General features: G+C 37.4%; 4 protein-coding genes across 9 annotated transcripts; 2 read left to right on the top strand and 2 right to left on the bottom strand.

Moving 5' to 3' along the window:
- Positions 1–310: 310 nt before the first annotated feature.
- On the bottom strand, positions 311–4660 carry LOC149391409 (uncharacterized). The gene is made up of 5 exons (XM_089619986.1): positions 3593–4660; positions 3341–3439; positions 2930–3244; positions 1990–2191; positions 311–1878 (listed from the first exon to the last, which is right to left on the bottom strand). Exons 1-5 carry the CDS (start codon positions 4658–4660, stop codon positions 311–313), a joined length of 3252 nt encoding a protein of 1083 aa, XP_089476112.1.
- A 3695-nt stretch (positions 4661–8355) lies between these two features.
- Positions 8356–11296, top strand: LOC149391408 (Galactose oxidase/kelch repeat superfamily protein). Of its 2 annotated transcripts, none has more exons than XM_089619161.1 (2): positions 8356–8649; positions 9456–11296. In XM_089619161.1, the coding sequence occupies exon 2, from the start codon at positions 9568–9570 to the stop codon at positions 10978–10980; it is 1413 nt and encodes a 470-aa protein (XP_089475287.1). In that variant the 5' UTR covers positions 8356–8649; positions 9456–9567; the 3' UTR covers positions 10981–11296. The 2 variants fall into 2 exon arrangements, with proteins under 2 accessions (XP_089475287.1, XP_089475286.1); XM_089619160.1 differs by having other exon boundaries at positions 8357–8649; positions 9490–11296.
- A 3415-nt stretch (positions 11297–14711) lies between these two features.
- Positions 14712–16356, top strand: MUB6 (membrane-anchored ubiquitin-fold protein 6 precursor). 2 transcript variants are annotated; one of them, XM_089619163.1, is made up of 4 exons: positions 14712–14837; positions 14935–15155; positions 15770–15937; positions 16057–16356. In XM_089619163.1, exons 2-4 carry the CDS (start codon positions 15026–15028, stop codon positions 16086–16088), a joined length of 330 nt encoding a protein of 109 aa, XP_089475289.1. In that variant the 5' UTR covers positions 14712–14837; positions 14935–15025; the 3' UTR covers positions 16089–16356. The 2 variants fall into 2 exon arrangements, with proteins under 2 accessions (XP_089475289.1, XP_089475288.1); XM_089619162.1 differs by having other exon boundaries at positions 16053–16354.
- A 358-nt stretch (positions 16357–16714) lies between these two features.
- LOC149391406 (sporulation-specific protein) lies at positions 16715–26369 on the bottom strand. Of its 4 annotated transcripts, XM_089619157.1 has the most exons (12): positions 26352–26369; positions 26087–26140; positions 25291–25425; positions 24348–24548; positions 24127–24249; positions 23926–23963; positions 23729–23843; positions 18271–23313; positions 17993–18136; positions 17722–17823; positions 17498–17640; positions 16715–17408 (listed from the first exon to the last, which is right to left on the bottom strand). In XM_089619157.1, the coding sequence occupies exons 3-12, from the start codon at positions 25366–25368 to the stop codon at positions 17126–17128; spliced, it is 6270 nt and encodes a 2089-aa protein (XP_089475283.1). In that variant the 5' UTR covers positions 25369–25425; positions 26087–26140; positions 26352–26369; the 3' UTR covers positions 16715–17125. The 4 variants fall into 4 exon arrangements, with proteins under 4 accessions (XP_089475283.1, XP_089475282.1, XP_089475284.1 ...); XM_089619156.1 differs by lacking the exon at positions 26352–26369 and having other exon boundaries at positions 26087–26298; XM_089619158.1 differs by lacking the exon at positions 26352–26369 and having other exon boundaries at positions 25291–25438; positions 26087–26295.
- Between the last annotated feature and the right edge of the window lie 837 nt (positions 26370–27206).

Genomic DNA, 27206 nt, shown 5'->3' with positions numbered 1-27206 from the left:
TCTAATTACCAAGCTTGGTTTTAGATGGAACCCCATACCTTTAAGATGGTTTCAGAGCTCTGATACCATATTGCGACCCTAACTACTTTGAAGAAGAAGAAGAAGAAGAAAAGCTAAGAGAGGGAAATAGAGAGAAAAGAACTCTGAGTAAATGAATTGAATTAATTTGAAAAGAAGAGTACAAAAGCTTTTATACATGAGCTACCGTGTACAAGTCAACAGGATAACTATGAGACTGACACGTGGACAACTAATCAACTAATCAACACGTAAGCAAGAATAAAACAAATAACAATCTTGATACTCCCCCTCAAGCTTTACTGTAGATATTCTTTAAGTAAAGCTTGGCAAGAATAGACTTCAACGCAGGAGCTGGCAAGGGCTTCGTGAACACATCTGCAAGCTGATGATGAGTTCTAACTGGAAGCAGCTTGATGACTCCTGAATTTAGACGCTCCCTTACAAAATTGAGATCTATTTCGATGTGCTTCGTTCTTTCATGAAAAGTCGGATTAGAAGCAATGTGTACATCTTCTTTATTGTCACGGAATAACAAAGCACTGGAAGATGATTCAACTTTAAAATCCTTCAAAAGCTGTTGAATCCAAATGATCTCACTTGTAGCAGAAGCCAACGCTCTATACTCTGATTCAGCTGATGATTTTGACACTGTAGGTTGCTTCTTTGATCGCCAAGAAACCAGTGAATCTCCAATGAACACACAAAAGCCTGTCACAGACCTCCTATTGTCTGGACATGTGGCCCAATCAGCATCAGAGAATCCCCTGATCTGTGTACTAGACTTCGACGAGAAAAACAAACCCATTCCTGGAGAAGCTTTGATGTACCTCAAGAGATGATGTGCAGCTTGCAAATGAGTCACTTTTGGAGCATGTAAAAACTGACTTAATGCATGAACCGCATAAGTTATATCTGGCCTTGTGATGGTCAAATATAGCAGTCTTCCAATAAGACTCCTGTAATGAGTAGAGTCCGGCAAATGATCACCATCGTCAATGGATAAGGTATGTCTCGGATTCATTGGAGTAGACCCTGGTTTTGACTCCATAAAACCAAAATCTTGAAGGAGTTGCAAGGCATATTGTCTTTGACTGACAACTATACCTGTACTCGACCTCGCAATTTCCAAACCTAGGAAATATTTAAGCACTCCTAAATCCTTGAGCTTGAACCTCGAACTGAGAAAATCCCTCACTGCACCAATCTCTTTCATGGAAGGACCCGCCAAGATGATATCATCCACGTAGAGGACAATAGCCACAAAACTGTCTCTAACTCCTCTAGTGAAAAGCGAGTAGTCTGACTTGGATTGCACGAAACCAGCAGTAACAATGGAATCTGTGAATTTCAAATTCCATTGCCTTGACGCCTGTTTCAACCCGTAAATTGACTTATGCAATTTACAGACAAGTCTTGGCTCAGATTTTCTAAGCTCCCCCTGAATCTTGAATCCTTGTGGCACCTCCATGTAGACTTCTTCCTCTAGGTCTCCATTGAGGAACGCGTTGTTTATGTCAAGCTGTGCCAAATTCCACTTCTGAGATGCCGCCAAAGCTAATAGTAACTTGACTGTTACTAGCTTTGCTACCGGAGAGAATGTGTTGAAGAAATCCACTCCTTCTTTTTGGCTATATCCTTTGGCAACAAGCCTTGCTTTGTGCCTTGCAAGGGTTCCATCAGAGTGATACTTATTGGTGTAGACCCATCTACATCCAATTGGCCTTTTTCCTGTAGGAAGGGGTACTATGCTCCATGTCTTGTTTTCTGTCATAGCCTTCAGCTCTTCATCCATAGCCTTTATCCACTCAGTATGTTGAGATGCTTGATTGTAGTGGTGTGGTTCTGAATTGCTTGAAACTGAAAGGGAATATGTACGATATGAAGAAGACAAGTTGTCATAGTTTAAAACATTTGAAATAATGTGAGGAGATGAAACATGTACACCTAATTGATCTTGAAGTAGACTACAATGATAGTCCTGTAGATATTTTGGTGCATGTTTGATCCTCTGTGGTCTTGAATAATCAATATGATTATCATTGTCTTGAACAGGCTGTGGAGACTGTGATTGTGTTGTGATTTTTGACTCTATTTTCCCATCTATCTCAGATGATTCCTCTATGGCCTCGCTGAATTGTTTTGGCTGAACACTGTGATTCTCATCTTGTTCCTGTATGGTTAGTGGAACAACATGCATAGGACTAATAGGCAAAACAATATCAGGAAAATTATCAAGAGGCTTAGATCTATCAGAAATATTATGAAAGGGAAAAATATTCTCATGAAACACAACATCACGAGAGATAAGGATTTCTCTGGTTTGAATATCCAGTAACCTATATCCTTTGATACCATGTGGATATCCAATAAAAACACATTTTTTGGCACGTGGTTCAAACTTGGTCCTGTGAGCTCTTAGTGTAGAAGCAAAAACAAGACAACCAAAAACCCTTAAAGAATTGTAATCAACAGGAGACTTATACAAGAGTTCATAGGGTGACTTGTTCCCTAATAAAGGGGAAGGAGTTCTATTTATCACATAAGTAGTAGTAAGAATACATTCAGACAAAAAACATATAGGTAATTTTGATTGAAAATAAAGGGCACGAGCAACATTTAATAGGTGCTGGTGTTTGCGCTCCACAACAGAATTTTGTTGTGGAGTTTCTACACAAGAGAATTGATGATCTATTCCATGCTTACCAAAAAAATCATGGAACACCAATTCCTTTGCATTATCAGACCTGAAAACTTTGATAGGCATTGAAAATTGTGTCTTAATCATAACGCAAAACCGAGGAACAACAACATGAACATCTGATTTATTTATGAGCATATAAACCCAACAGAATCTAGTACAATCATCAACCAATGTTAAGAAAAATCTATGACCACTATGAGAACTTACAGAGTATGGACCCCATATATCAATGTGGATAAGATCAAAGGGTTGATCACTGAATTTGTTCTGAGATTGGAAAGGAAGTCTTTTCTGCTTAGCTAATGGACAGACATAACAGGGAAGATCCTTATTGCAAACTGAAAAATCAAGATTAGCTTTCAAAAAATCTAAACGCTTCATAGAAATGTGCCCTAGTCTTCGATGCCACACTTCTGCTGTGACCTTGTTGATCACTGCATCTTGATGACTATCACGACCATTGAGCACATATAGATCAGCCTTCTTATTACCCCTGCCAATCATCCTCTGGTGAGTAGAATCCTGTATCAAGAAACCATTATCAGTGAAGGTCACTTCAACAGATAGATCATGTGTTAGTGTACCAATTCAAATGAGGTTGAATTTGAAACTAGGAACCAAGAGAACATCTCTTAAAAACAGATCATCATTGATCTTAACATCACCGAAAAAATGAACAGGTATGGATGAGTGGTCTGGTAATGTGACTCTAGAATGCTGTAAAGATTTTAGACTACAAAACAAAGATTTTTCAGAACAAATGTGTTTGGTTGCACCAGTATCTAGAATCCACATGTTAGTTCTAATGCTAAGAGGTAATTTTGAACACATGTGAATCAAAGAACCTATGGTGTATGAAGCCATGTTCACATCACCATGTTGAGGTTGCTCCGATGTTGTTGAGGTGATCTTGTTGGACAGCAGGTTGATGAGCTGATGGCACTGGTCGCTGGTGAGGTTTCCCATGGCATTTACTGCTCCAGAGATGCTTTCATGAACCTGACCACTTGCCTCTGCCGTGTTAGCTTGTCCCTTCGCTCTTGGCTTGTAACCAGGTGGATAGCCGTGCAATTTATAGCACTTGTCGACGGTGTGTCCGAGCATTTTGCAATGTGTGCAAAGAGGATGATCTTTATCCTTCTTGGTCATCTTTTTCTGGTCCTGACTGATTGTCATAGCCATGGTGTTGGTGTCGACAGTGTTGACCATGTCAGATTGCACCATTCTTTGCTTCTCCTCTTGTGTTATCATTGCGAACACTTTGTTCATCGGTGGAGTTGGATCCATCAGCAGTACTTGTCCTCTTGCTTGGGAGAAAGACTCGTTTAGTCCCATGAGGAATTGCATGACGTATTCTGAATGTAGAAAAGCACTCAGCTCCTTTGCTCCTCCACATTTGCATTCACACGAACAGGATCGACGAAAATTGCTCAATTCTTCCCAGATTGACTTGAGCTTGGTGAAGTAAAGACTCACACTCTTCTGATCTTGAATGCAATGCACAAAATCTCTGCGCAATTGGAAGATTCTTGGAGCATTGCTCTGAGAAAATCTTTCTTCAAGATCTTTCCATATCTCCGCCGCGGTTTCGCCGAAGAGAAGGCTTGCTGCGATGTCTTTTGACACTGAATTGAGAATCCAGGACAATACAATGCTGTTGTTGCGACTCCATCGTCTGAATTCCTTTGGATCTTGATTCGAAGGTTTTTCGATTGAACCGTCAACAAAACCTAGTTTATTCTTGACATCGAGAGCAATCTTCATTGATTTGCTCCAAGACATGTAATTATCGCCGGTGAGAACGGTTGAAACAATCACTTGTCCCGGAGTATCAGAGTGATGCAGATAGAACGGATCTAGAAGCTCATCGTCATTCGATCGCCGAGTGACGATGTTAGCAGAAAGGTCTCCGATCGGTGTTGGCTCGTCTTTCGTCATCGGAGATGGCTAACTGGAATGAACCTTGCGACCGAGAAATGGAGAAAAAAGCAGTCTAGGGTTTCAGAATAGCGCAGATCGCTTTGATACCATCTTAAAGGTGTGAGGTTCCATCTAAAACCAAACTTGGTAATTAGAGGAGTAACCCACAAGCCTTATAAAGAGCCCAGGATCGTAATACCCAATCGATGTGGGACTATCCTTGATAATTAGTTGGCGAAACAATACCGATAACATCTAAGCTTCAAGGAAGATAACCGGCTGGACCTCAGAATTTAGGAGGCCCAAAGTTAGGTATCTTTCTCGTGGAACTAACCTTTAGTTCTTCTATTCGAACTTAATCTTACAGATACCTCATTTTTACTTTTATTTCGTATCTTTTTCATAGCATCTTCCATGTCGTTTACCGTTTTATCAAACATTGCTTTTTTTTTTTTTTTTTTAAATTATAATTGTGTTCCGATGTCCACATATTAATTTAAAATAAGGGGAAGAAACAATGTGTAATATGTTTGAAACTTTGAAATATTCAAGAAATTAGCATCTTCAAATGAGCTATTTGTGTACTCTAGAGTCACTACTAAAAATGGCCTTTTAGCTCAAATACTGAGCATTTGACACTGACATTGGATGATGCAAAGTTAAAAGTTTTTTCACCTCATGACGTCACACACAATATGTTTTTGTCATACAGCTGTTCATCTTGTTTTTCTAAATACGCATTCAAAATGCATAACCAAGCGTAAATTGACAACAATCAAAATCACATTTTCAAAAACCGAAAGATTTTAGGAAAATATCACAAAAATAATCCGAATCCCAAAATCTCACAAATTCAAGAACATATCACACCCACTAATCAAAATCCCATATCTTCAAAACCCCCCAAATAATATCTCAAACAGAGGGATATATAGTTATAGTGCTCTGCCTATGAGTGAGAGTGCAATTCCTTGCTTGAGGTTTGATTGTATGAATAAATAGTAAAAGTGGTATGGGTGAGAGATCAGAGATTTCACGTAGAGCCATTATCTCTTGCTTGGTTTTGGATATTTTGATTCGTTTCATGATGTAGTTTGAAGTGTGTTGAGTCGATTTTGACTGAGTTGAAGAAGCTGACCTTTTCCACTGCCAACTTGCAGTAGACTTTGTACATATATTCTCACACTAACTCAAAATATTACCAACTTTTTATTTATTTTTAGATTGAGAAAAACCCTGCACTTGACACTTTTGAGTATGGTCAATTTACTATACTTATATAACCAACACGCAACGTCATTCTCTTTCAAGTTTCAACAAAGGGCTATAAAGAAGTGTTCTCTTCAACAAGGGCTCCAATAAAATATAAAAATATATGTGTGAATGTATGAATGAAAACTAATTTTTTTTTTTCCCCATTATCATCAAGCTTAAATACTATGTTTTAGCTAGTTAAGTTTGTGGTGACTTCTGACTTGCCTGCTATTTAATTGGACTTTGGTGTATTAGTTTAATTTCTAACCACCAATAGTTAACGTCTGAGAAAGCGAACCCTTGTCTTGTTCTGTGCTTTTTTGTTTATTTATTTGTATTTATGTATAATAGTTTGTGGTGATATTTTCATATCCATGCATATTTTCTTGGTTGTTCTTTTTCCTGGTACTACCACGAGAACGTTACATTAAAACAAGTAAAGAGTTTTTTTAATCAAATTTGGCGGTTATACCTGTTAAAATAAAGGAAATGTTTTTTAATCACCACTTGCGATTTTATTATTCATTTTATATTGACATTGCTATTTGTTTGTAATGAGACATGCAATTTGATCAAGATATACTATATTTCATGGACAAATGAGTATTCTCTAAGCGTGTATATGTGATTTTCATCATTTATCATTTTTTTAAATTTTTTATTATATATATTTGCTATGATAGTGTATGAAAGAATGCAATCCAATATGTCATTTAGTTGCATCCAGAAAGGATATTAAAAAGAGCAAAACTTAAAATAAAAAAAATAAATAAAAAAGAAGAGAGAAAGCCCTGAATGAAGAACACAGTATAGTAACGCGAATCTGGAAAGAAAAAAAAAGTTTTAAGTATAGAAATTTCAAATATATTAGCTAACTCTCGAAAATCTAAATCTGTCAATTTTGATTAAAATTCTGTCAATTTTCTTCTTGATATTTCTTCATGTGGATATTATTGACTTACTCGAGCAAGATCTAGAACAACTTATTTATCACCAGACAAGTTCTAAACTATAATCTACGGAAGAAACTTGAAATTGAGGATGTAACGAAGATTAAGATAAGAATTATTGTTTGCATTTTTAATTTGAAAATTATTCGTGAAAATATTTAGAAGTTGGTATCTTTGAATAGCAACGAGGAAAAACAAAACCATGAAATTTATGTGATAGTGATTTAAAAAAAAAAAAAAAAAAAAAAAACTTATCACATAAATACCATGTCTAAAATTTCATCACGAAAATAGTTTTCTCTAACTTGTAAACAATTGTTCTACTTGATATTTACATTTTTTTTTATAATTATTTACTAATTTATGCTTCATTTAACTTTATTTACAGTTTTATTTATCAAGAAAATAAATATTTATAGATTAAAATAATATCATTCTTGGAAGGATTCAAAGCACCCACTATTTTAAAAAATGCACTGTAGTTTATTAGTCAACAAAAATATTCATGTTTTGGAAATAACCAACGTTTACAAACTTTTGGAAAAATAGTCAAACAGCCTATGTGACATAAGTGATAGCTAATAAAAATTATTTTTATGACATTAGCTTTTTAAATTCGTCATTTTCTCTCTCATGGTTTTGAATTCGTCACTTTCACTCTCCTACTTTCTTTTTTACATTTTTTTTTCTTCATAAAAACTTCAAAAATCCATATCTATCTCATATGAACTCGAAATTGAGTGATTTCAAATCCTACGGATTCGTGGCGCCGAGATCTTCATAAATAGATAAATTGTGTTTGATGAAAAATCATGTTTAATGCGTTATGTTTACGTGTGTTTGTAATGATTTTTCCAGAAATATTCAATAAATTTTCATTTATTCCCAGATGATTTCCGAATTTTTTTAGTTATTTCCATATCTAAGGCAGTAACATGATTTTTCTACATCTATGGCATTAAAAATTATTTTCATTCAACACGATGGGTCTATTTGTGAAGATCTCGACGCCACAAATCCGTAGGATTTGGAATTACTCATTTTCGAGTCCATATGAGATAAATATGGATTTTTGAAGTTTGGATGAAAAAAAATGTTTGAAAAAAAAAATGGAAGAGAGAAAGTGCGAATTCAAACCAAAAGAGAGAGAAAGTGACGAATCTATGGGAAAAAAACCGCTACATTGATTTAATGACACTTTTAGAATTTTAACTCATTACTCAAACTGCCACCTCATACATTTGGTTATTTTCCCATCACTTTCTAAACGTTGGATAAATCTCAAACATTAAGATTAAGATGGCTTATTTAGTTATACATTTCTTTTAAAAATGTTACCCTTTTTAAACACAGTTTTCTAAAAAAAGTAATTAAAAAAATGTGACCGGGCTAGGCCCATGTTTTGGAGAGCATGACTCAAGCCCAACCCAATAACACAGTCCAAGTCCACGTCTTCGCCTAATTCCACGTATGCGAACTAGTGAGCAATGTGGATGACGTCATTCGTATTTGCGATTGCCATTTAACTTTCTTTCTTCTTCTTCCTTCTCTCTAATCTGACATCTAGTTGCTTTGCTACTAATTTTACTAATTATCTATATATTTATGATTTTATATATTCTCTTTCCGACTCTCTATCTTCCTCTCATCTCTCTCTCTCTCGCCCCTGAAATTAGACCGCGATTTCGAGCTTTCACGCCAACAAATTTAACGCATAATTTGATTATACGTTCATCAAGGGGCTTTTTCTTATAATTTATTAATCCCAGACATGGCCGTTGCTTTTTGCCTATCAAATTACAGGTCAATTTTTAATTTATCCGTGTCACTAATTTCTTTTACTTTTTGTTTTTCGTGATTTGTTTGTTACAAGATCTATGGAATGTGCAGTGTAGTGTTTGACTTTCGGAACCCTACGAATCTGTCTATGATTGTTCCTAAATTGTGCTGGTATCGGCGGTGTAGTTATATTTTTGCATAATTTCGCTTGGTTAGTTCAAACATATACGGAGTCCAATTAATTGTTCCAGTTCTGGCTTAGTTAATTTGTTTTTGTTTTTGTTTTTGTTTTTGTTTTTGTTTTTGTTTTTGTTTTTGTTTTTGTTTTTGTTTTTGTTTTTGTTTATCTATTATATATAATTAAATTGTGTGTAGAAGTTGAATTTAGATTCGTAACTCCTAATCGAACTTGTGATCTTTGACATTGGTGGTGAGCTGCTAAAACTCTGGGTTCTTTGGATATTACATAATTAAAAAAAAAAAAGGAAATGATAGGAAATAAGGTTATGAAACTGGTTATTAAGTCATGAGTTTGTGATACGGTTTTCTGACCAATTTCATGCGGTATTGACGGAAAATGATGTAATTTTTACCCTTTTGTTGTATAGTTCCTACTGTGAACGAAGAAGTTTATCTTACTCTTTGACTACGCAAAGTATCAGCTTTATACTTTTTTCATATACATTTATTTGTTCTTTTGGTTATAATATGGCTTTACTCTTTTGTATGCACATGAGCTTATACTAATGTTAAATTACTAGAAATCATGATGGAAGCTTTTGTTTATCGTCTGCTTAGTGATGGATGACTTTCAGTTTTGGTTTGATCAGGTTAACTTACACTTGTCCTCTCCATTTCATGTAGCATCATGCCATAAAAGGGCTCTGGAATTTCGAGTACACCGAGCATTTCTTTGTGGCTGGATTTGGTTTGATATAATTAATGGGTGGCCTTTTAAGTTTGGGGTGTCCAAAGTCAAGGGCTACGGAGAATCACGAGGCATCCCCGTACGAAGCGTGCAAAAGGCGAAGAATGTCGCCGCCGAACGAATGCGAGGACAGCCCTAGACTCATCCCGAGCCTCCCCGACGAGCTCTCGGTACAAATCATCGCGAGGCTCCCCAAGATCTGCTACCTAAACGCGAAGCGGGTATCACGAAAATGGAGGTCCACGATCACGAGCCCGGAGCTGTACAAGCTGAGGAAAGAGCTCGGGACGAGCGAGGAGTGGCTGTACCTTCTGACGAAGCTCGAGGAGGAGAAGCTCGTGTGGAACGCCCTCGACCCGGAGACGAAGCGGTGGCAGAGATTGCCTCCGATGCCGGAAGTCCCCTGCGAAGAGGAAGCCGAGCCGGGGCGGGTTGCGTTTCCGGTGATGTGGGTCCGGAGCGTTCTGGGTCCGAGTATGAGGATCGCGGATTTCATCCGGGGCTGGCTCGGCCACAGGAGCTCGTTCGATCGGATGCCTTTTTGCGGCTGCGCGGTCGGGGCCGTGGGCGGGTCCCTCTACGTGCTCGGCGGGTTCTCCCGAGCCTCGGCCGTGAAATCCGTCTGGAGATACGACCCGGTCGCGAACGCGTGGAGCGAATCGCCGGCCATGTCCACGGGCCGGGCGTACGGAAAAACGGGCGTTCTGAACGAGAAGCTGTACGTGGTCGGAGGCGTGAGCCAAGGCCGGGCCGGGCTCGCTCCGTTGCAGTCCGCCGAGGTTTTCGACCCGGAGGCGGGCTCGTGGGCCCCGCTCCCGAGCATGCCGTTCTCCAAGGCTCAGGTTTTGCCGACGGCTTTCTTGGCCGACATGCTTAAGCCCATCGCGACGGGGCTGACCTCTTACATGGGAAGGCTCTGCGTGCCTCAGAGCCTCTACTCATGGCCGTTCTTTGTCGACGTCGGAGGGGAAATCTACGACCCGGAGGCGGATTCGTGGGCCGAAATGCCGACCGGGATGGGCGAGGGCTGGCCCGCCCGACAGGCTGGCACGAAGCTGAGCGTGGTCGTGGACGGTGAGCTTTACGCTTTCGACCCTTCGAGCTCCCTCGACAGCGGTAAGATCAAGGTGTACGACCAGAGAGAGGACGCGTGGAAGGTCGTTATTGGGAAAGTCCCGATCTACGATTTCGCCGGCTCCGAGTCTCCGTACCTTTTGGCGGGTTTCCACGGGAAGCTCCACGTCATCACGAGAGACGTGGATCATGACATATCGATCTTGCGGGCCGACTTGCAGGACAAGGCACAGGCCGCGCCGTCGGGCTCGTCCGATTCGCTTCCGGAGTCGGACGCGGTGATTTGGAAGGTGATCGCCAAAAAGGACTTTGGATCGGCCGAGCTTGTTAGCTGTCAGGTTCTCGACGTTTAGGCGGCGGATTATTTTTCAGAAACTCCTCTCCGTGAAGCTCTCTGCGACTATCAGGTGATTTGTCCACGACTCTGTTGATTTACTAAAACGTGTGCTTTTCTCTTTTGTGAGGTATATTGTATAGCATATTATACGTATAGAAGTTTGTGTATGAGTTATTACCAGGAAATGTAACGATATAGTGTCCCAAAGTTATAATTGTGTTTCTCTCAGTGATACTCTTGCCTCAGTTATATCTCTCCCTGTGTGTATTCTCTCCCTGATAAATCGAAGCAAAAACAATAAAAAGTCCACACCATAGAGTGGTTTTCACAAATACTAGTGCTTCAATGATCCGACTATTTTGCACTTTACCTTTGAGGATTTTATTTTCATATATACATGGATTAAAGAAAAACTCTGAGAAGGAGACAGTGAAGTAAGTTGTACCTTCTGCTCTGTGTCTCCGACAAATTCAGATTTCTCTCCCGTTTTTGTAGCTACTTTTTGCAGAGCTGATTTGAGTTCACCATTTTCTTAAAAGAAGTATACAATGGAAACTTGGGTTGGGAAAATGGGTGGGTTTATTGTCTGAAGTCTTTGAATTAGTGTATATGTTAAGTTTTGACTAGTATTACCATGTGGCCATGAAGACAAGTTTGTTTTTGATGTTGGAGCTGTACTTACTAGATTTAGAAGATTTTCATTTTCTACGTGAAGGTCATTCCTTCCTTGTCATGTCGGTGTGTTTGTGGTCGAAACCATTAATTGAAACATGACAGGCTAGTTGATCCCCAGAAACAAGCAATGCAAGTTTATTCAACAACGGTGGATTCTAGAACATTTAGTTCATATATACGTATATATACACACACACACACATATATATCTATATATATATATATATATATATATATATATATATATATATATATATATATATCTTTGACGTTTAAATTCTTAGAACTGAAACTCAAACGTTTATTTCCCTTCTCCTTCTGATGTTTTAGTCTTTACCTAAACTATGACTTTCTACCAATGAAAATCGTGAAACCGACGAGGTCGAAAATACTTTTAATATTTATTTATTTTATTTTATTTTGCGGTATAGACATAGTTATAGAAATGAACATAATTGTTATGGGGAATTTTGTCGCAATTGTTACTCGAACTTACGACGTCAAACTGTGTAACCCTGTGGGTGGTAGTACTCAAGAAGAGTAACTCCATTTAGTCTGAAATGAACATAATTAGAGTGCGGATAGGTTATAAGAAGTTGAATTGGAAGCATAATTTGGAGCTGTTGTTTTATTATTACATCAAACACCACAAATATTGTTATTATTTTTATTGCTTCTATCACTTTTTTGTAGCACATCACTCTTTTTTCTTCTTCGTCTTATGGGATAGCACACCACTCTTTGATCCTTGTGGAATAGGTGTAAGAGTGATTCTTTCCTTGTAGCAAAGACAAACTTGGCAATTTGGGTTCTCAAGCCTGAACACTTTTTTCAGGTTTATTTGCTCTACTAGTGGCCTTTGCTGTTAGGGTTGCTGGGTATTTTAAATATTCCTTGATCCGTTTATATTAATTGGAGTTACATGTAATGTATATACACCTGTCGTATGTATGTGACGATTGTTCGAGAATTACGACGTCTATTACAATAATTATTACTATGCTCATTTTAAATGGGAAAAATTGTACAAAATAGCCATTTGAAATTTATTGATTCGCAAAATAGCAAAAGTTTCAACTTTTCAGCAAAATAATCAAATTTACGTTTTCAAAATTTTTATAACAGGCAGGATTAAAATTTTTTACGATTATTATGATCAATTTATCACTTTAAAAAAAAATTAATTTTGGGGTCAAATTTTTTTTTTTAAACCAGATTGGTGCACATTTTGGTTATTTCACTAATTTAAGACAAGCTTTGACTATTTTGCAAATTCATAACATTAAATTGGCTATTTAGTTACATCATATCATCGGTCACTTATTATCGATCACTGATTGTCTAATATAAGTGGGACTCACTCTCTCTCTCTCTCTCTCTCTCTCTCTCTCTCTCATGCATCATCGCTGATCATTTTCGTTAAAATAATGTTTGAGAATTTGTATGAACTTCAAGATGTTACAAGTTTTGAAGAAAACAAATGGAAGAATTTTGGTGGGCACAGCCAAGTGTGTATGTGTGGTTTCTCAAAAGCCAGCCTCTCTCCCACTTTGTTAGATAAGGAACATGCAATGCAAAGAAAGAGAAAGGAATCTGTATAATGGAAGCTAAAGATGTCACTGCTTTGTGTGCGTATAATGGTTCTGAGTTTGACACCAAACGAGAATCCACAAAGTTATTGCTTTTCATATTAGATATATATATATATATATATATATATATATATATATATCCTCAAATTGCTTATTATATATTTAGACTTATTATGCTATATCCCTTTCACCTCGTTTACTTTTGATTCTCTCCGATACATATTTGGTACCCCAAAAAACCTTAATAATATTGTGCTTTGTTAGTTAGTGGTGGCACATTTTGTAAGTACACAAACGTGTCGTCATGAGCAATATAACAATACTATTTTATTAATATTTTTTTTTTTTATCACCCAACTCGTTATTTTTGTGAGGCCTACTAGTTATTAGTTTATATTAATCTTATTTGTCTCTCTGCCTAATACTTGTGAGTTGTGACTTGTTTTAAGCTCCATGGCATATATAATTCATATAATAACGATCAAATGCAACATATATAGTGCATGCACGTCACGACTAACTAGTTTGTTGAGAGAAAACAATCAAAGCATTAAACAAAGTTGTAAGTAGACTCTTCATTCCCTTTTCTCCTAATTTGTGGTGGCATGTTTTTATTTAATTTAGTAAAACTTTATGTAACTACTCTCATGTTTTTAGTTTCGGCATATTTAAAGATATGATTAGATTTAACTTCTTGATCTACTGATTCACGAAATAACACCATTCGCACTTGGGCTTACCTTGGATTCATGCTTATATATATGTCCATTTAAAACATCAAATAAATCATAAGAAAGTTTGGTACCCACGCAAAAGACTAACAACCAACAGGGTGATAAATATATTATATTAAGAAAGACAAAAGCTTACATTACTTCCATTTAAAAAATTAAAAAATCTCATACAAAAAAATATAGGGTGATAAATTTGACTCTATCCATAATAATAATAATAAAATTGAAAGTTACATTTAGATTTCTCACGTCACCGTGTGCTTTCAACTTGCACACAGCTCAAATAGATGACTTGTCAATTATTTGAATTTCATGAACAAATATCTGGGTGATAGATAAATATATTAATAAATGTTAATTGCGTTTTTTTAGAAAGAGGAATAAATGAGAGTTATGGACATGATTGTCCTATTTTTTCTGAACAGTAGGTATGTATGTTTTGTTTTTATCTAAATCAATATCTATTTTTAGTGAAATTATATATAGATGCGAGACATTATAATAATAAATATGAAAAGGCAAAGGACCTTGTCATTTTTAAAGTAGGGACTCATTTTTACCCAAAAACAAATAAAATAAAAAGTGGACCAGCCATTGTGTAAATAATTGGGGAAAAATGGACAATTATGGAAAATCATCACATGCAATACAATAATTAAGTAATTTTCTGTTAATTCAGGTAGAAAATCCAACTCAGAAAGTGGCACTGTCTTGTACCTTCTTTATTTATTTATTTATTTATCAAACTATCCTCAAAAAGGATTAAATCTTCTCTTCTTCTTATTCCTCTTTCTTGTTTGTTCATTCCTGGATATTACAAATTTCTCACAAGCCTCTTCTTTTTGGTTTAGGCTGATCTTCACGTTAACAAGGTAATCATTGCTCTCAAATTTCAATAAACCAAAATTTGCATCACTCGTTATAGGCCTCAAGCTAATTGTTTATCTTTCTTGTTTCATTTATTTACAGATTCGACACCTCAATTTCACAAGTTGGAGGGATATAAGAATTTGAGGTGGGAAGGAAGATCATTAGTCCATCACTATAATTATATTAAATAATGGCTGATCAAGATTTAATAGAAGTGAAATTTAGGCTCTTTGATGGCACTGATATTGGACCGAGCAAGTATAGTCCTTCCGTTTCCGTGGCCTCTCTCAAAGAGAAGATACTTTCACATTGGCCTAAAGGTTTGTTTTTCTCTTTGATGAATAGTTGACTTTCTGTTCAAGCTTTCATTTTTTCTTTGCCATTTCTCACTTTGATTTATATTAAAAAAAAAATGGTTTGAAGAGAACTCGAATTTTTCTTCTTCTTTTACTTTTATTTTTCTCGTGAAGTTGAAGAGCTGTTTATGGCCTTTGACGCTGCAACACGTTGAGTTGATGTTTAATCCGACTCTTTAATCTCATCGTTAACGCCGTTATTACTTTTGCTACTCTAATAAATAAATCCTTATATATGTATTACATAAACTAAAAGTAATAATCTATAGTTTAATTGAACTCCGTAAATATTTGAAAATGACATAAAGAAACTTCATTATTAGAAGTACTTAATCTTAATACTGGGTTGTTTCTTTTGGCCTTTGATGTTGTAGCAGCTTTAATCTTGTTTCAATGGAATTAAGTTCAATTCTAAAAAATCAGACTTAGTCCCTTTTAACACTCATTGTTCCTCAATTTCTTGCACAAGCTCTTATAGATCAGTGAGATGATTTGCTTGATGATCAAGAAATTAACGGCGCTTGAGACTATAGATTTGCTTTTTGAACAACTTCTGAAATTGATTTTTTTCTCCGCAGATACAGAAATCTGTCCGAGGACTATAAGTGATTTGAAGCTTATAAACGCGGGAAAGATTTTGGAAAATAACAGGACGCTCGGCGAGTCAAGGCTTCCCACTGAGCTCCTCGAGGGCGTCATCACTATGCACGTTGTCGTTCGGCTTCCTATATCACACAAAAGCGCCGGTAATTTCATCTTCTATGTAACTAATTTTTTTTTAGTTACAAGGGTTTTTTTTTTTTTTTGCAAAAGGGTATTGGATTCAGGTTACGTGTTTTTTTTTTCTTTTTTTTTTTCCAGACAGATCAGAGAGCGATTCTCCGAGGAAGAGCATGAGTCGTTGTTTGTGCACGATATTGTAGCTTCAATTTTAACACTTATTGGTGTTGTTTTCTCTTCATGTTGTGGAATGTAATTGCTTGTGACATCTATGATCTTCTGATTCCTTCATGGAGAAAAAGGATATTTGCTTGTTTGGTTGCTCTAAATGAGAGCATTAATTGGATTTGTAACCGTAGTTATCACAGAGGCACCGGTTATTGGGCCTAATTTTAAAAGCCCATAATGTTCACCATATACCTTTCGATAAATCTGATATTAGTTTACCATGTCGGTAACAGTAAATTCATCGATACCGTTTACCCTTATTCCGGATATTCCGATAAACCATTGATATCTACTGGGATATCAGTAAAATCTGGATTAAGGTACGGTATCAGTATTTCAATCGTTGTTTGAAAAGAAGAAGCGTAAAAAAGATGGTGACTAAGGAAGACGAGTCAAAAAGTATTTTCTCTTTTGTGTTGGCTGTATCTTTTTTCTTTAATTTACTTGTGACGTGCACAACTCTTCTTTTATCTGGCTATTAACGAGCCGTAAGTTGATTTGTTTTTTATTATAATTATTATTATTATTTTTTTAAAACACCCCTTTCATAATAAAGCGAAATTGAGACAACCACCGGCAAAGAACAGAGTTAATAGTGTTTAATTTGCAAAATATAACCCTGTTGAGCGTTTTTCAACAAGTCATACAATGAATGTAAAATTGTACTAAATGATTAGCTATGTCTATTAAGAGATGTTCTATACAAAAAGGGCACTTCTACACCACCACCCGAAACTATCAAAACTCCCATCCTTCTTCAACGGAAGTACAAATAAAATAGACATATTAAAAAAGGGCTTGTAGTAGCAAATCTGGCATTATTATTATTTTTTTAAAAATTATTTACACCAATATATTGAACCTCTGACCCTTCATTTTGTATTCCTGTTGATCTACTTTTATTGACACAGAGCCAAAACAAATCCTATAGAAGTACCTTTTCGGACCTCTGTTCAAACGAGAAGCCTCTCGACCCTTTTAGGCCATCACGTCAATGGCCCGCCAAGAGGGGCCGTGGAGGAGCGATTTAAGAGCGGAACTCTCTTGGAGGCTCGGACATTCTTGAGGGTCATCATGAGCTTTTGCCTCTCTCCTTCGACCTCCGCGAATTGAAGGCTGAGTTCAGAGTATCGGTTATGCATCTCCTTCAGCTCTGTCTCCAAGCCTGAATATCTCCCCTTCATTTCCAACGTGTCCTTGATCAGCTCGTTTATGTCCCTAAAGCTTTTGAACACCGCTTCCTCGTCGCTGTGCTGCTTCAAGAACGAACTGAAACACGCACGTATGGGCATTTGGCTGGTTAAAATTTATGAATTAAAAGAAAGGAGAGATTTGAAGTTGATCGCATTGTAGTGCACCTCTGAAAATGAAGAGATGACTTTTTCTTTTCCTGTAATGCCTCGGCGAGCTCAATTTCCAATGCCAATACCCTCTCCAATGCATTTCCTTTACAGGGAAACTCTTTAAACGTTGGGAAAATACATCCCAGTTCTTCATTTACCTATACATAGAGGGAAGAAATAAAAACGGATTCGAGCGGCACTGAATTTTCTTTAGTGGTTACCAAGTTATTATGATATACCTTGTTTAACTGCATCAGTTCTCTTTGTAAACTTGGCGAATATCGATCGAGTTCATGATCATCTTCTGAATGAAGAAAATTTTCATATTTCATCTTCTCCAACTGCACAATTACGAGCAAAAATAAACATGGATCTCAGATCCTATACATAGAGGGCACTTATATATAAAAAAAAAAATATATATATATATATATAAAAAAAAAAACCTTAAAATCTAAGTTGTAATAAATCCATCCTCACATTTTTTTCTGGTCTACAAATTACACGTACCTCTTTGCTTAAGTGCTCCATGCTAGACCTTATGCTTTGACCTTTAAATTGGTCGCTCACAACGGCTAAATGCTTGGTGTTGCCATTTAGCACATCTTCTTTACACACAGCTTCTGTGAAAGAATTTACAGACCCAGTTGTATCCTGAAAAGTACACATTAATTGTTAGTGCACATTAAGCTTATGATAAACTAATAATATTATTAGTTTGCCTATAGACAAGCTATATATGTACTATATTACTACTGTACAAACCTAATCTAAATTTGGAAAATTACCTGCTTTTGCTGGTTGGTGACAAGTGCATTCGACTGGTCTGCCTCATTAATGGGTGTAGGAAGAAATCCAGCTCCAGCTACTTCACACTCCTTTATATTGCCTGACACTACTGAGTCACGGGTTATGCACTCAGATTCGTCATTTGCAGCAAATTTGGAGCTCTCTAGAGAATCTTTCATCAAGGCGAGTTCAACAGAAATTTTAGACTTTTCCTCGTAGCATTTGTGCAAAGAGGCTTCAAGCTCTTGTTTCTCTTCCTTACAGCAGTCGAGGCTTATAAGCGAGCATTCTTTTTCAGCCTTCATACGATCATAGTCGTTCATCATTTCCCGTTTCTCAGAAATTGTAGACTGCAAGTCAGATTCCAATTCCAAGATTCTCTTTCCCAGCTCTTCATTTCGTTTCAAATTCGAAGCTTCGGATTTCTTCCGGTTCTCCACTTCATTCACCGCATCTTGCAATTTCCAAAGCATTTCATCGCTGTGCTGTTTGGAGATAGAAAGCTGCTGCTTCAGTTCTTGCAGCTTGGTCTCGTATTGTTCTTTGACGAACACCATTCTCAAAGATTCATGCACAGCTGGCGGTGGTCCTTCTTCTCTTTTTTCTCGACTCTGGAGACTTTCTTCGTCCGCCTTGTCTTTGAGCTCCTTCAAATGGATCGACAGATTCTTAAACTCCTCCGTTTTCAAAACCTGTTCTGAGAGATTCTGGGTAATCTCATCACACTTGCTCTGTAACATCATCACTTCATGCTTGTATTCCTCCAGCAAGGCAGCCTGAGGTTTCTGTTCGTCCAACTTGTATGTGAGCACTAAAAGTTGGATTTCTTGTTCCTCCCGTACGAGAGCGAGCTTTTCAATCTCTTCCTCGTATTTCAACAACCTTTGCTCAAATCCTTCACTCTCAACCGCGTGCTTTCTTGTATTTACATGAGAATTAGCTTCAGTACCTTCCACCATTTTCTTTGCTTCATCGAATTCAGCCCTCAAGCAGACAAGCGTTCCATTTTGAGCAACACAAGAGTCCAGTGCGGACTTGAGCACCAAAAGTTTGACTTCAAGTTCTTCCTTTATGGCAATCAAGTTTTCAATCTCTTTCTCGTATTTAACCCGCATATCCTCCAAACTCTCAACCTCGAGAGCATGTTTTCTAGTATTTAGAAGCGAAGCGGCCTCCGTACTTTCAGCATCTTTCTTCAGTTCATCGAGTTTGGTCACTAAGCCGCTGTTTGTATTGAGAAGTTCACTGTTTTGGGCAATGGTAGCGTTCAACTCAGACCTAAGAAGACTGAGACTTGACACCAATTTAGCATTTTCTTCAACGTAGCGAGCTTCTGTTTCAAGACTTCTGTTGAGCTTAGTCTCCACACTACAATACTTATTCTGAAGTTCCTCGAGGAAAGATTCATATTGAGCTTGAGCAAAAGTATGCCTCACGTCTGACGCTATGAAGCACTCTTGCATTTCAAATATCTGTGCCTCCAAAAAAGAAATTGCAGAGCACTCTTCGCGAGCAGCTTTTAAACTCTTTTCGGAATCAGACAAAGTACGAGAGAAACTTGATTTTTCTACTTCTAGTTCTGCCACTAATTGCCTGAGACTCTCCAACTCCTCATTCTCATGTTCAAACTTAAGCAGCACAGACTTCTTGTCATTTAACTGAGAATTTAAATCAGTAAGTGAATCCTGTAACTTACTCTTAACGCTTCTTTCGTTATCCAATTCGGCTTGCAGTGAGTGCAAATCTAATCTCAAGCTCTTAAGCTCCATTTCCAGCTTGGAATATTCGTCATTCTTGTCCCTCAAGGTCGATGCTAGAGATTCCTTTTCCCCCGATAAAGCTGCCATAGCCAACTTCAAGCTCCCAAGCTCTCCACTTTTGCTCTCTAATGCCGCTATCTCTTGACCAAGGCCTTCGTTTTGGGCCGTAAGTTGCTGCAGTTCAACCTCCAATTGACCAAAAACAGATAGAAGTTCTCTGTGCTGTTGTACATAAGTCTCTTCAGCCTCGGAGCTAATCTTCAGTCTGTTAGTTATAGCCCCAACTTCTTCCTGAAGCTTCTGCACTAGGATACTAGACGTATTGAGTTTGTCAATCACACTTCGTTGTTTTTCTTCAAACTTCTGCTTCAGAATAAGATTATCTGACTCTGCCGTGCTCAAGGACAGTTTCGCCTCATCTCTCTCCTGTGCTAGCACTTGCTTCTCCTCAATGAGCTGGAAAATCTTCTCACAAGAGCTACGCTGAAGTTCTTCAAAGTGTGTCATCGCACCTGCTAAGTCCTGGGATCTCAAATCCACGTCAACATTTTGATAGCATATGGATAGCCCATTGTGTTTTTCACGATAATTTGCCAGCAGATTCTGAAGCTTAGAATGCATTAAGCTTACTGAAGTCTGCAAATTCTCCCTCGTGGAAGCTACCTCGTCAAATTCGGTTGTGACAGATTTCATCTCTTCCTGCAAAGAGGCAATCTTAATTTGAAGATCTCCATTTTCTAGCATCTCCTTCTTCAGCAAATTTTCCAACTCTAATTTTTCCATGGAACATGCTTGGAGTTTATTCTGCAAACTCTCCTTCACAGAACTTATCTCATTAAATTCAGTTGCAACAGCTTTCATCTCCTCCTGCAAAGAGCTAATCTTATTTCGAAGATCGCCATTTTCTAGCATCTCCTTCTTCAGTAAATTTTCCAACTCTAATTTTTCCATAGAGCATGATTTGAGTTTATTCTGCAAACTCTCCTTCACAGAACCTATCTCATCAAATTCAGTTGCAACAGCTTTCATCTCTTCCTGCAAAGAGGCAATCTTATTTCGAAGATCACCATTTTCTAGCATCTCCTTCTTCAACAAATTTTCCAATTCCAATTTTTCCACAGAAGATGTTTGGAGTTTATTCTGCAAACTCTCCTTTACAGAACCTATCTCATCAAATTCAGTTGCAACAGCTTTCAACTCATCCTGTAAAGAGGCAATCTTATGTTGTAGATCTCCATTTTCTAGCATATTCTTCTTCAACAATTTCTCCAGCTCTACTTTTTCCATAGAACATGCTTGGAGTTTATTCTTGTACATTCCCAATTCTTCAATCACTGCTTCGCATTCAGCAATCTTTTCGGAGAGAAGGAATTTCTCTTGATTTAAAGTTTGAACTTTTGTTTCTAAATCGTGGCTCTGAAGAGCCAGGTCATTGCACTTTGAATCAGAAACTTCTTTGTATTCGCTCAATCGGTGAATCTCATCCATGGCAACTTGAAGCCTCTGCAACAGTAATACCTTGGATTCAGTTGTAATCTCTAGATCCCGCGTTAGTTCATGAACTCTCTCCTTCAGTATCCGGAAGTCAGCACTTGCCTCGACTAGAGATTCTTGTAGAGTCTTGGAGAATATATCTAAATGTACATTCACCAGATGAACTTCATAGACTTCTTCTTCAACTTTTTGGTAGAGTCCCTTTTGCAAGAGAAGAGATCTTTTTAAGTCCTCTGAAATAATCTCGCCTTCCGATTGTTGCTTCGTATCCCCCTCAAACTGACTCTGACGCCGAACAAGTTTCGAAGCCTGAATTTCCCTGGACTCCAACTTTATGCTCTTGGCCACATCTTCACACCCCAAAACACTTGCTGGTGAAGAATCTGAAAAGGCTTGCTGAATTAGATTCTCACTTGTTTCGTGCATAGACAGAACCTGCACAGAAAGCAATTGAAGATCTTTCTGTAACTGGTTTACTGCAATAGAGTAATTCAATCGTGCCCTTTTTAAAGCTGCTTCTGCAGCAACAGCTCTTCTTTCAAGATCTTTGTTGAGAGCATCCAAATCACACTTTTCTTCAGAAAATCTTGTGAGTTGCTTGTTCATCTCTTGGTGCATGCTCTCCATCTCGGTTTTGGTAGCGGAAATGGTGTACAGACTAGTGGAATGCTCACTTCTAAGATTCTGCAACTCCACCATCATCCGCCTCTGAGTTTCTTCAAGCTCCTGGACAAGAGCTTCATAATAGCACTCCATCTGATCCATTTTTCGTGTAAGGGCTTCCCGTTCAGCTTTCAACTCATCCACTTCCTTTAGGAGTTCAAATCCCTTCACAGCACCATGACCTTCTGGAGAATCAATATCTTGAGGCACCAGAGCAGCGATATCGAGAGAATGAAGTATGCCATCTGGCGGGTAAATATCTGCTCCAAACCTGGGTCCTGGTAACATTGGCTCAGCCTTCATATTCCTTAAGTTCCACCCTGAAATCGCATGTCCACTTCCTTGTTTGAGATCACGAAGAATGCCCTGCAATGTCTCCAAGTCCAAGTTGAATGACCTTAAGTCCTTTTCATGTAATCCAAAAGATGTCTTGCTTTGGATCTCTTTAACCTTGTCCTCGACTTCCAGAAGCCCCTTGCGCCACCGGCATTGTAACTCTTGTAAGAAGGCATCCTGGGATGTGGTTTCTCTGGTGCTGAAGGGAGTTTTCGATTTGGTATCTCTTAGCCGCGCAACATCAGCTTTAAGATTTGCACACTCTAGTCTCAATACAGAAACTTCGCTGGCTAATCGTTCTCCAGAAGCTATTTCCGTAGCAAGTACCATGGAAAACCTCTGTGCTTCAGTTCCTATTTCATCAGCATGACTTTGTAATGAATTCATTTCCAGCTTAAGCTCAAGAACAGATGATTCTGCTGTCTCCAAGCTTCTTCGAAGCCTGTTATTCTCCTCGTATATAGTTGCAACGTCATTGTCCGCCGAGTAATCAGAACCCCAGCTATGAGCCCAGTCATTGCCTCCCATGGGCAGAAAACGAGGATCGGAGGGATCTACTTTTTCTGGCTGAGGACTTTGACTAAGGGAAGGCCCTACCAAGTCACCAGAGGTCGTACTCTTAAGGCTGTCAATTTCATGGGTGCTTGATGTATCATGTTTATCGACATATAAACCTTCTGAAGCAGTGGAAGAGTCATCCAATCCAGTGGCTGAGTTTGCATACTCTTCACTGACACCTGCTTCTTCTAGTGGAGACAATTCTTCTTTAAATCGGACTCTTGTGTTGGTCTATTTGCAATAAAAAAAATATAAACATGTCAAAACACTATGCAATGGTTTTGATTTAAAAAATAAATCAACCAGAAAATAATAAATTTAACCCCGTAATTTTCTGTTGAATGTATACACTAGTCAGTTTCAGATCACGGACATTAGCTGTACTATGATCATACAGAATGAAGAGATTTCTAGCAGCCAATCAATAGGTGAGAGCTACTTGACTAACAGAAGTGCCTTCAACTTAAAAATCGGCATACTTTCTACAGGACCAAGAAAATTCAGAGTTGATGACATCTACTGTATAGCAGTTAATATATTATTCTAGTGGTGAACAGAGTATCAGTTATACGAAGAGTATCAGAAAAAATACAAATATTTCAAACCTATGAATTAATAATGTAACATGAAAATGAAAGCAACCAACCTTTTCTATCTGATCATTGATGCTATCTTCAGAAGACGACATTTTTCTAGCAGTAGCTTCATCAGGGGTTGACTGTAAACCTTTCTCCCGGAGCTCTCTCTGTAGCTCGAACTCTCTGAAAATAATAACTGCAACATAAGGAACCAAAAAAGTACTAAAAAAAATAAAGAAGCTGTGCAAGATGATTGATACTGCACCTGAACCCGGTTTTGGAAGTTAGCAGCTGTATTGTGATCTGCATGAAAATAGAAGGAAGAACTTTGGTTAGTAGGGGCTAAAAAAATAATCTCAACCAAAGACATAATATCATCCATGAGTTTCATTCAATCAAGAGTCCTTTGACTGACCCACCTAAACAGAAGATACAAAACAAAAATGGTACATATCAAGAACCTCACATGTAAAGTTGTTCCAGGATCGCATCCTTGAAGAGGAAGTTGAATAGCATAGGGCTTCAAAGCATCAGCATAATGAGCAAGGTTGATGTTGGCCTCACCAAGGACACTAGACCTCGAGGAACCCTGATGCCATTAAGATTTAGTCCACAGTTAACTTAAAAAAATATGAGTTGTATCATTTAGGACATTAAGTATATACGAATAGTATCATTAGCACCTACCATTCCTATGACAAGTTTATAGAACTTGTCTTCATATTGCTTTGTTTTAATATCTTGGAGAAGTCTTGTGGTCTCATAGATAGGGTCTCCCCATTTACAGGCTCCGCTTCTCACAATTGCTTTGGTTGTCTTTGCCGTTGCCTTTCCAGTATCAGCGGGAACCAGAGAGATAAATAACTTGTCCCATCCAGGTTGTGGAATCTGAATCACAGAAGAAGAAATGTTTGCCTTCAGCACTTTTGCATGATTTTTGAATGCCAATACACTTTCCCTCGATGAATGAGACAAAAGTAGATATCCGTTTGAGTTCTTTAATTCCAGTCTCCAATGTTGGACATGACACTAAATACTAATAAAATGACATGAAGAATACCCGATCATCAGACATAGTTATTTCTATCCAATGTTGCCTTAATCAAAGATACCTAGGCGAAGCACAAGCATTCAACAACAATGTCGTATGACCCAAAGCACTGAAATGAAAGAAATTAAACAAACTGGATCGACCAGATCATATGATAACAAATACGATTCTTTCTTCCTTTCAATTTTCTTCCTCATCATGCGCTAGAAATTTGAATTTCATCGTCCCTACACTAAAAACGATTTTAACTGTATTCGGGAAGATCTGGAACCTGTATCATCTACCTAAACACATGGTGTGGCAGCTAGAAAAATGAAAACTACGCAAGATATTCCACGTGCAGACGGTACCGTTGATGGGATTGTGTGTCTACCAAATTATCTAACCTTAACGAAAAATACCAACTGAAACTACACATGTTATCCATTCCAACCAGTAACTTCAATTGTAGAATCGAGCTCAGACGGATATAAATTCACCAAGTAAAAATATATATAAACAGTGCAAAAATGACAACTTTTACTTTGTAATGAAACTTCTCTTTCGTTCTTTTTTTTTTTAAAAGGCAAGTAAACTTACATGAGTAGCATGGAATTGGAGCCTGAAAACCACCTTCACTTTCGTTTTCTCAACCTTCCACCTAGTGACCCTTGACATCACTGCATAAAGTGTCCACCTTTAACAGCGTACGATTAAAGTTTCATTTCCATCCTCCTGCACAGACGCACTAAGTTAGAGTTTTCAATTAGCTAAATCAACTCTACTATGAACAGAACAAGACCAATAAATTTCCATGTGGTATGGTTTACATGAGCTTGAATGGAAATTCAACCATGTTTCGTAACAGTCCACAGCATGTAGTCGGTGAAAGCAATTCGAAGTCATAATAATTATAACATACTTCAGTCATTGGAAGTCAAATGATTTCAAGATTGAATTGACTCAAATCGTTGAACACTAAAAACTCAATGCCGTTGCCACAAGAAATTGATAAGCTACACAGAGTCGTAAGAGAACATACATTTGATCAAACGCCCACGAAAAATACTAAACTGAATATAGTAGGCAGATCCAAAGTTGAGACAGAATTACTAGAGCTAACTATCACAATTGAAGTCAGGAATCAATCGACCAGAAAACGATTTTGAATTGATACGTACTGGAACACCACAGATCTCGAACTACGTTAACGAACTTCAAAAAGCTCGCGCTTCATTATTTCAACTTCAGACAAAAGAACTTCGAGTTCGCTACTTGGTAAATAGTCAAGCAAGAATCGCTTATTTTTCAGCCATTTCATCTCAACAATACTATCAGGAGAAAGAAACGCGTTAATGAATGGGCAGAAAAAAAAAATGAAGCAAGGCTTCATTACCTTAGATAGTTCCAGACAGAGAAAAGAGGCGGAGATTCCGCGATAGAAAATATTCTGCGGATCCAAGTCAAAGGAAAATTAACGCCACGGATTTTGCAGAGAAAATCGATCGAGGAAAAACAAAATGCTCAGAACTAAGAGCAGCGAACGCGAAAAAGCAAATGCCAGAGCTTCACTGAACCCAAAGACTGACACAAACACGAGAGAGAGAGAGAGAGAGAGAGAGACCTAAAAATATGTAAATGTGAAAGAAAAAAAAAATTACCACTATCTAACACAGCGACGAAAAAATAGGGAAGAAAAAAGAAACACTGTTCTTGTTTATAGTATAAAACGTCAAAACTTCAGATTTATTTTTCGAGTGGTGTGTGTGACTCGAATGTTGAAATTATTTCAACAGCAAAAAAACTATTGGAAACGCCAAAATAGAAACCCAAAAATGTTTAATTTTTTATTTTTTTACACAGAAGTGGTCGGCACTTAATAAACAAACGTAAAAAATAAAAAAGGAAATTGTTGGATTAAAATAATGAGGCCTATCTGCGGATCTGCAGGTGCGTAGTGTGGAAGAAAGAAGAGAGCGTCGAATCTTTATACTCAAGGCTTCTTACTTCTGATATTCGACAGCACGAGAGATTTCAGAAAGACAAGTGTTCAGATTATTAGAAGGTTAATTAGAAAAATATAAGAGTTTAACGACATTAACGAGGTGAGACAGAGCTGTGTGTTTTAGTTCACACATCATTTTCGAAAACTCTTTTTAATTAATTAGAAGAATTCGTTGAACTAGCTAATTTCTACAGTTAAAATTTCATATTATTAAAAAAAATTCATTTGACCGAAGTAAATTAAATTAACTATTTTAATTTACTTCAATTTAAATTAAATTAATTAAAATAATTAATTTAATTTACTTTTGTTTGATAAGTTATAATTTTAATAAAATAAATTTTTTATTTTTTTAAAAGAAAAATAAACTATTGACCTACTAAACTAATTGTCCCTTTTTAATTAAAATAAGAACGCAAATAGTCTCTTAATAAGTACTCAATTTTTTGGTGTATAAACTAATTTAATAAATAAAGCAGTCGCCATATTAACAATTTTCCAGTGTTCAATT

The sequence above is a fragment of the Urtica dioica genome, chromosome 7, assembly GCF_054948205.1.
Source record: "Urtica dioica subsp. dioica isolate 48M chromosome 7, U.dioica_male_clone48M_v1_H2, whole genome shotgun sequence".
In the NCBI taxonomy this organism is placed as follows: Eukaryota; Viridiplantae; Streptophyta; class Magnoliopsida; order Rosales; family Urticaceae; genus Urtica; species Urtica dioica.
Note: the sequence above shows the minus strand (reverse complement) of the source record. Positions and strands in the feature narration are given on the sequence as shown.